This window comes from Notolabrus celidotus, unplaced genomic scaffold, assembly GCF_009762535.1.
Source record: "Notolabrus celidotus isolate fNotCel1 unplaced genomic scaffold, fNotCel1.pri scaffold_196_arrow_ctg1, whole genome shotgun sequence".
In the NCBI taxonomy this organism is placed as follows: domain Eukaryota; kingdom Metazoa; phylum Chordata; class Actinopteri; order Labriformes; family Labridae; genus Notolabrus; species Notolabrus celidotus.
Genome location: NW_023260053.1, coordinates 61,981 through 71,040, shown reverse-complemented (window position 1 = coordinate 71,040; position 9,060 = coordinate 61,981). Strand labels below are relative to the sequence as shown.

The window sequence follows — 9,060 nt, the reverse complement described above, 5'->3', positions numbered from 1 at the left end:
CTAACATGCTAGCTGTGTAGCCTCCTGTAGGAGCTCTACCTTCATTTACAGGAGAGAAGAAGAAGCTGGACTACACTCAGAGCTGCCCCTGCTGCTGTTTGTTAGTGTTAGTGTGTGTGTGAGTGTGTTAGTGTTAAATGTAAACCAGGATCTAACAGTGGGGGGTCTGGACTGAGACCCAGGCTGCTTTTAGAATCGGCTCCCGCTGCCTGAGACCGACCAGAGTCCGGATTACAGCAGATCCAGGATCACAGCAGATCCAGGATTCAGTGTCAAACTGCTTCATAACAAACCCAGCTGTGTGGTCAAAGTAAGCCGAATGAACCAGCAGCTCCTCCTGGGTCTGTGAGGAACCTCTCTGAGCTCTCACCTGGGTCAGGTGTCACCTCAGACAGGTGACATTAAAGAGTCAGAGTCTGAAATCAGGTTTGGTTTTAGCCCGGGGCCCAGATACTGAAGAATGAGTTTAGACCTCCTCAGGCGACTAGCTTCCAAACAGGTTCACAGTTTTAACATGAGGGTTTATACTGAGGAGAGTTTAAACTATTTATAACATTTACCTGCTCAGAGGAGTTCACAGGGGGGGGGGCTGATTGATCCCCGATCCCCCCCCTAAATCCTGATCCATAAGTGCATTTGGACCAAGAGTCCCGGGGTCTTTTAGCCCCCTGAACTAAAAGGTTCCTGGTCCCCCATTGTTGTCTGTGTTTGGACCGCGGGCTGAAGTCCCGGGTAGATTGTGTAAATCAGGCCAGTGACGTATGGAGGGAATAAAGTAAATGCACTACACCACCAGACCAGTAGAGGGCAGTAACACAAAGAGGAATGCCATTCATCACAGATGACACCATAGAAGCAGACGGACAGGCAGGTATCATTCTGAGCAACACAACAGTTAGCCTGTTAGCATGAAGAGACTCAGCTGGTCTGTTTTAGATGGTGCTATATTTCATCACAGATGGATTCACTGAATCAACACGTGAGAGGAGATAAGCGCGAGTAGCAAAGACGTTTCAACACGCCTTTAAAATCCTTTTGAACTCAAAAAGCCGTGATCGCAGAGATCGCACGGTGTTTTGGTTTAAACGGCGACCCTGTTAACTGGAGACTCTCAGCCGGATGCATCCCTCATAAACGTCTTTAGACCATCATTAAATATCTGATGAGGATATTTTGAAATCTTAATAAAAACTAAACTAGTTTGCATTCCCAGGAACTCCCTCTGTGTTTCAACAGCTGTGTAAACTCCACAAACACTGACACGTTCAGCTGAAGGTCTCCAGTTTACAGGGTCACTTTTAAAACCGGAACACCGGGAGGAGAGACGCATTCACGGTGGGCTGAGAGAAGACTACTGTTACAAGCTGCTAAATCAAGAGAATCACAGCTTCTTCTTTTGAAAAGTACACACACATACAAACAAGATAGAACAAATAAAAACTAATGAAAGAAAGAGAAATCAAGAGAATCACAGATGTGTGTGATGTTATTGTGGACGGAGGGAGGAATAAAAACACTGAGGTTAATCTACCAATCAGACACGTTCAGCATGTCGTCCCCTGAAAGTCCCTGGACCTTTGAAAAGTACTACCCCCCTAGTAGGGTCTTTTTAGGGGGGAGATTATCTACCCCTGAACTAAATTTAGACCCTGGGTCCACCGGTCCAAACGCACGTAGTTCAGGGGTGAAGCACATCATCACGCCTCTGAGACATTTACACTGAAGGTGAGAGAGGCGTGAACATCACAGGTAGAGCTAGCTCTAAGAAGAGGGACATAAGGGACAGACCAGCATTCAGACCAGCATTCAGACCAGCATTCAGACCAGCCTTCAGACCAGCCTTCAGACCAGCATTCAGACCAGCATTCAGACCTGCATTCAGACCAGCCTTCAGACCAGCATTCAGACCAGCCTTCAGACCAGCATTCAGACCAGCATTCAGACCAGCATTCAGACCAGCCTTCAGACCAGCCTTCAGACCAGCCTTCAGACCAGCCTTCAGACCAGCATTCAGACCAGCATTCAGACCAGCATTCAGACCAGTGTCTCCTTCAGGTGACGGCTGAGCAGAGATCAGCTGACCTGACTCTGTCAGCTGTTAGTGACAGAGTCAGGTCTGTTGATGTCAGCAGCTGATCTCAGAGCCTGGAGTGGATCCTGTTAGACCTTCATGTGTTACCGGTCTTGTTACTGACCCGGTCTCTCCTCTGCTGTTTCAGGGATGACCTGACGACGTCTGGATTCTTCGACCTCGTCCTCCATCACCCCAGCTCCGTCGGGTAGAAGACCTCCCCTCATCTCTGCGCCTGCTGTCGTGTGATTGGCCGCCCCGTGAGTCCGCCGGACCCCTCCCCCGTGACGCGCAGCCCGTGTTCCTCTGGCCCCGCCCCCTCACACACAGAGACCATGTATTGCCTCCAGTGGCTCCTCCCCGTTCTGCTCATCCCCAAGCCGCTGAACCCGGCGCTGTGGTTCAACCACTCCATGTTCATGGGTTTCTACCTGCTCAGCTTCCTGCTGGAGAGGAAGCCCTGCACCATCTGTGCCTTGGTCTTCCTCGCCGCCCTCTTCCTCATCTGCTACAGCTGCTGGGGCAACTGCTTCCTGTACCACTGCCAGGACGCCACGCTGCCGGACGCCGCCCAGGACCCGGCCATCGTCGGGACCTAGGAGAGAGGAGAGGTGGGGAGAGAGAGTGCAGGAAAGGAGGAAGGAGGGAGGAGGGAGATACTGCCATGCTGGAAGAGCGAGAGACACGCTGGAGGCGGAGCTAAGGAGGACGATCACGCAGGTATGAGAGAGGAGGAGGAGACGGCGTGCTGGGGGACTCGCTGGATAGAGAGACAGACGTGACTTTGAGGAGGAGGAGACACAGAGAGGGGAAGAAGGAGGAGGAGCATCCAAACACGCCGAGGGGGAGGAATCTGTAAACGTTCCTCTCCAGCATCAATTTAAAAACTCTTCTCAAACACGCCACAGGGGGCGCCGACAGGAAGTGAGCGCCGTGTTTCAGTATTCTGGTTCCTCTCTGACTCGTTTACACGTCAGGACGCCGCTCCTCCTCCTCCTCCTCCTCCTTAGCTCCGCCCCTCAAACTGCCAAACTCTCACGTGATGGCGTTTCACTGGCGGCCATGTTTGCTCCTCACACCGACACGCCGCGTTCTTCACAAACATCATCACCAGGAAGTGTTTCAAGATCTCTCTGCCCCGACACCCACACACACTCTGCAGCCATTATGGCTACACACACACACACACACACACACACACACACACACACACACACACACACACACACACACACACACACACACTCACACACACAGGACAATCAATAGGTATGCTGTGAAGACTCTCTCCTCTGAAGGTGAACTAATGCTGAGAGCCTCCTCCTCCTCCTCCTCCTCCTCCTCCTCCTCCTCCTCCTCCTCCTCCTCGTGGAAGCCCCGCCCCCCTCGCCCCCGCCCGTCACGCTCACCGTTGAGTTTCTTCTTCGCTGGTTTCTTGGTTCGTTTGTGTTTCTCGTGCATGGGTTGCTGTTTAGTTTTTTCAAGTTCACACAAATTTTAAACGATTAAAAACAAAATGCTGAAAGTTTCCAAAGGTTAGAACAACACGTGTGTGTGTTGGTGCGACAGGTGTGTGTGTGCGACAGGTGTGACAGGTGTGTGTGACAGGTGTGTGTTGCTGATAAAGGTGGAGACGTGCGAGGTGAACACAGTCAGTGCTTCCAGCGACATAAAGCAATACACCGCGCTGGACGAGACGTCTCAATCAGAGCGGCTGTCGTCTCCTCGTGTGTCTCTGCTCAGTGTTTATACTGTCAGACTGTGTGTGTGTGTGTGTGTGTGTGTGTGTGTGTGTGTGTGTGTGTGTGTGTGTGTGTGTGTGTGTGTGTGTGTGTGTGTGTGTGTGGGCTCTGTCGCAGTGCTGAACACGCTCACTGCTGCATTATTGCTTTGGTTTTAATTTAAATAAAGTTTTTCCTCTCAAAGTGTTGAACAGAGTGGTCTCTTCATGATGCACGGTCTCCCTGCAGAGAGGAGAGCTGTGAGTGTTTAAAGGGTGACTTTATCACAGAACACACACGTTCACCCTGAAACTGAACAACTACATAAAAACCTTCAGACTGCTTTCTTCATCCAGCTGCTCAGGAACAGTTTCATCCACACAGGCTCAGATTAAATCCAAACTGTAATGTTTTACACATTAAAGCTGCTGTGAGGAACTTTGGAGTCATATCAATGTTGGTGCCCCCTTGTGGACAAAGTGATACCTCTTATCTCTTGTTCTGTACATGCAAAAGTAATGTGTTCAACCAAAACCTCACCCTGCTGTCTTTTAACAGATTTATCACTCACTGTGATTATTTGACATGAAAACAGCTGAAACAGGATGTTTCTAAAGCTAAATGTCCATCATGTGGTCTGACTCCTCCCCCCTCTGAGTGCTTTAAAGCATTAAAAATGACAACAGAGAAGGTATCAGTGTTGTTGTTCATGGTTTTGTTTGCTTTTAAAGGTCATAAAGAGACATCAGTGTTGGTTTCAGTCTGTTTCTCAGCTGGTGAAAAACTCCTCATTGTGCCTTTAAACACATTATTAACAAACAGGAGAGTTTTAATGTCTTGTTCTGCATGTAGCCTGAAATGTGGACACTCTTACTCTGTTCCATGCAGAGTCACTGATCAATATTTATTCATGTATTGTAACTGAAGAGTAACCTGACCTGTCCTCAGACTCCTCAGAAAGAAGCAGAAACACTGAACACAAATATAAACCCTTTAGTCTTTGCTCCATGTCTCATGAGCTGAACTCAAAGATCTCTCTCTGCGTTCACTAAAGGACTGTTCCTCTCAAACACTGATCACTAAAGTGTCTGAATCAAGCGGCAACCTCCGGTCTAAAAACACGAGTCAATGCTGAGGTGTTAAAAGCTGCAGTTCATGGAGGATCCACTAGAGGCTGTCTCCTGAAGAACAGGAAGTCACATACACATGAATGTGAGAGAGACGATCTTTACAGCATTAATAAACATGTTTACAGTCTGGTTCTAAAGACCAGGGGAGTCTGGAGAGATCATGTCTTGATGTCCTCTCACTGTGAGGGGGGGGGTTTCTTCTAATGCAGCAATTTCAAAGATATTGAGATTATTAGTCGTCCAATGAGAGGCTCAGCTGACTACAGGAACACTGCAGCTGTTGGCTAGGAGGCTCAAACTCCGCCTCTTTACGTCACACTGGCTCCACAGAAGCAATATGGCTGCCGCCGCCGATTGGCTTCAAAACAGCGTTCAGAAACAGACGGGTGACGTCACGGAGACTACGTCCATATTTATCAATCAATCAATCAATCAATCAATCAATCAATCAATCAATCAATTAACCAATCAACCAATCAATCAATCAACCAATCAATCAATCAATCAATCAATCAATCAATCAATCAACCAATTAACCAATCAATCAATCAATCAATCAATCAATCAATCAATCAATCAACCAATCAATCAATCAACCAATTAACCAATCAATCAATCAATCAATCAACCAATCAATCAATCAACCAATCAATCAATCAATCAATCAATCAATCAATCAATCAATTAACCAATCAATCAATCAATCAATCAATCAATCAATCAATCAACCAATCAATCAATCAATCAACCAATCAATCAATCTTTATTTATACAGCGCCAAATCACAACAAACGTTATCTCAAGACTCTTTTACAAACAGAGCAGGTCTAGACCACTCTATGTCAAATTATGAACAGAGACCCAACACCAAGACCGGATCAGACTCAGTCTGACCCCACCTTAATCCACCATGAGCATTACACCTCACAGTATTTAGCTAGTTACAGTGGAGAGGACAAACTTCCTTTAACAGACAGAAACCTCCAGCAGGACCAGACTCATGTTAGACACACATCTGCTGAGACTGAGTTGGGTCTGGAAAGACAGATAGAGGGGAGTAAGAGAGAGAGGTGATAGTGATGAGACGAGTCGTAGAAGCTGTTGCCGCTGGAGTCCAGATCGTCCGCAGCAGGAGGACGTCTACGGCAGCTCAGAGGAATCTACGAGACAAGGGAGCTCAGGGACTCCAGAAAGGTCTATGGTTAGTAACTTTAATGGGACAGGGAGAGTTAAAGTAAGTGATGAGGGGTTGGGGGGAAGGGGGTGAGCTAGGATCCCAGTGTGTCAGTGTGCCAGTTCCCCTGGCAGTCTAAGCCTATAGCAGCATAACTAAGACCTGGTCCAAGCCTGATCCAGCTCTAACTATAAGCTTTATCAAAAAGGAAAGTTTGAAGCCTACTCTTAAAAGTAGAGAGGGTGTCTGCCTCCCGGACCCTGACTGGTAGATGATTCCAAAGGAGAGGGGCCTGATAACTGAAGGCTCTACCTCCCATACTACTTTTAGAGACTTTAGGTACGAGGAGCAGGCCTGCATGTTGGGAGCGTAGAGGTCTAGAGGGGTAATAGGACACTATGAGGTCTTTAAGATACGAGGGTGTCTGATTTTTAAGAGCTTTGTAGGTTAAAAGAAGGATTTTAAATTCTATTCTACATTTTATTGGGAGTCAGTGTAGAGAAGCTAACACTGGAGAGATGTGCTCTCTCTTCCTAGTTCTAGTCAGGACTCGAGCTGCAGCGTTTTGAACTAGCTGAAGAGTCTTTAGAGACTTATTGGGGCAGCCTGATCAGAGGGAGTTACAGTAATCTAACCTGGAGGTAACACATGCATGGACTAGTTTTTCTATTTATACAGTCTATGGTCTGAATCTGTGTCAGTGAGCACGTCTCCTTCACCCTCTCAGGTGTGGCGTGTCATCAAGATGCTGATTAGACAGCAGGAGTATTGTACAGGTGTGCCTCAGCCTACGTTCACACCTCAAGGCTTAAAGCTCAGATCTGATGTTTGGTTTCCTGTTCTCCTCTTTAAGGAGCTCAAGTAGAAAGTAAAAGAGAGACAGATTACTTGTGACGGCTTTTTAATGCAGCTGTGGACTCAAACACGACTGAAGGGTCTGTGTGGATGTGGACCCGGAGGCAGGAGTGTTAATAGTGAGTTTATTCAACACTTCTGGATGATTGAGGGAAACTTTCAATTCCATCTGTCAGCGGCTCTCCACCAGACTCCTTCGGCAGGACGCTCCATGGAGGCGCTCCATCGATGCTGTCCTCCATTTTTACAAGGCTGCCGCCGCGCAGACTTGTGACGTGTGTCGCTATAAAGTGACGTGGAAATATCAAATCCACCTTGGCCGTTCACTCTGAGGTCGCATTGAAAAAAATCAGACTTGTATCTGATTCAGGACCACATATGGAAGTGGTCTAAATCAGATTTGAGCCACTTCTACCTGCAGGGTGAACGTGGCCTGAGGACACTCTGACATGAGCAGGAGAGTCTTTGTCTTATTCTTCATGGAGGATAGCAGAGATATATTTCTGTCCTACATGTTAACTGAAGTTTAATCCGGCCTGTCCTCAGACTGTCCTGTTCTCCTCAGACTCTTTCCAAACAGAGCCGGTCTAGACCGGACTCTATGTTCTATCATTAACAAAGACCCAACATCAAGACCGGATCAGATCCAGTCCCATCCTCCAGACAGGACTCAGTCTGATCTCATCTTAATCCACCATGAGCAGAGCCTGTGTGTGTGTTCTGGATTAAATAATCAAAGCTTCACAGAGAGACAGATTTCAGATCTCAGAATAAAATCCTCTTTTTTATTCTCACAGCTGAAAATATTTTCTTTAAATGCAACATAAAGTAAAATACAACTACCTCCATCATCATCATTAAACACACACAGCTCCATCACGTCTCCTTTAGCTCCTCTGGACACAGACTGATACACAGAGACGTCTTCATGCAGGTCTACAGAGTCCAGTCCTCTGTCCTGATCCAGTATCTCAGAGGAAACCTGATCAGAATCTGTGAGCGAGGACGAGACACCGAGCGCCGAGTCAGAGGGACGAACTCATCTGAAGACATTTTAAATCCATGAATCTTCTTTAATCAACACGTGGGGACCGGGTAAGGAGTGCAATGATGCTTATTAGTACATAGTATGGGAGGTAGAGCCTTCAGTGATCAGGCCCCTCTCCTTTGGAATCATCTACCAGTCAGGGTCCGGGAGGCAGACACCCTCTCTACTTTTAAGAGTAGGCTTCAAACTTTCCTTTTTGATAAAGCTTATAGTTAGAGCTGGATCAGGCTTGGACCAGGTCTTAGTGATGCTGCTATAGGCTTAGACTGACACACTGGGATCCTGTCTTTCCCTCTCTCTCCTCTCTCTGCCTGTCTCTCACTTTAACTCTTCCTGTCCCATTAAAGTTACTAACCATAGACCTTTCTGGAGTCCCTGAGCTCCCTTGTCTCGTAGGTTCCTCTGGATCTATCATCCACTATCATCTCTCTCTCTTCATCTCCCTTTATCCCTCTCTCTCTCCCTCTCTCTCTCTCTCTCTTCATCTCCCTCTATCCCTCTCTCCAACACGGTCTCAGATTCAGATGTGTGTCTAACATGAGTCTGGTCCTGCTGGAGGTTTCTGCCTGTTAAAGGAAGTTTGTCCTTGTCTCTGTAACTTCCTGAATGAAACCCTGCAGACTGAATCTTTGTTTCTCCAACATGTTCAGAGTCTGTTTGATTCCTCTTCCTGTCCTCTGGTTCTTAAAGGACCCCTTCAGGGTCTGGTGTTCAGTCGGTCTCCATGGAGACAGAAAAATGATATAATTTGATAATTCCCTCGTTCTTCTGAAGTCATATCATCTTCTCTAAACAAGCCTGTGGTGGACTGTCTGGTGCAAACGGACTTCTTCTTCTTCTTCTTCTTCTTCTTCTTCTTCTTCTTCTTCTTCTTCTTCTTCTTCTTCTTCCCATGACATTCCTGGAGTTCTGGGTGAGAGAGGTCAGAGGTCAGAGCGACCGCAGAGGAAGGACCACGTCTGTGGTGAGTGAAAGCATCCTGAGGTCAGGAACCTTCACAGGGTTCAGTTCACTCAGACGGCCAGCAGGGGGCGGCACCTGCACGGCCTCAGAGCTGGATC

The 9,060-nt window shown here is 47.4% G+C and overlaps 1 protein-coding gene across 1 annotated transcript in view; it reads left to right on the top strand.

Moving 5' to 3' along the window:
* The window catches only part of blcap (bladder cancer associated protein), a 4,257-nt gene extending 253 nt beyond the window's left edge, over positions 1 to 4,004 (top strand). The window contains exon 2 of the mRNA XM_034678648.1: positions 2,220 to 4,004. Within this exon, the coding sequence (XP_034534539.1) occupies positions 2,407 to 2,670 (264 nt within the window). The 5' untranslated portion in view covers positions 2,220 to 2,406 and the 3' untranslated portion in view covers positions 2,671 to 4,004. The remainder of the gene's footprint in view (positions 1 to 2,219) is intronic.
* The last annotated feature ends 5,056 nt before the right edge of the window (positions 4,005 to 9,060 follow it).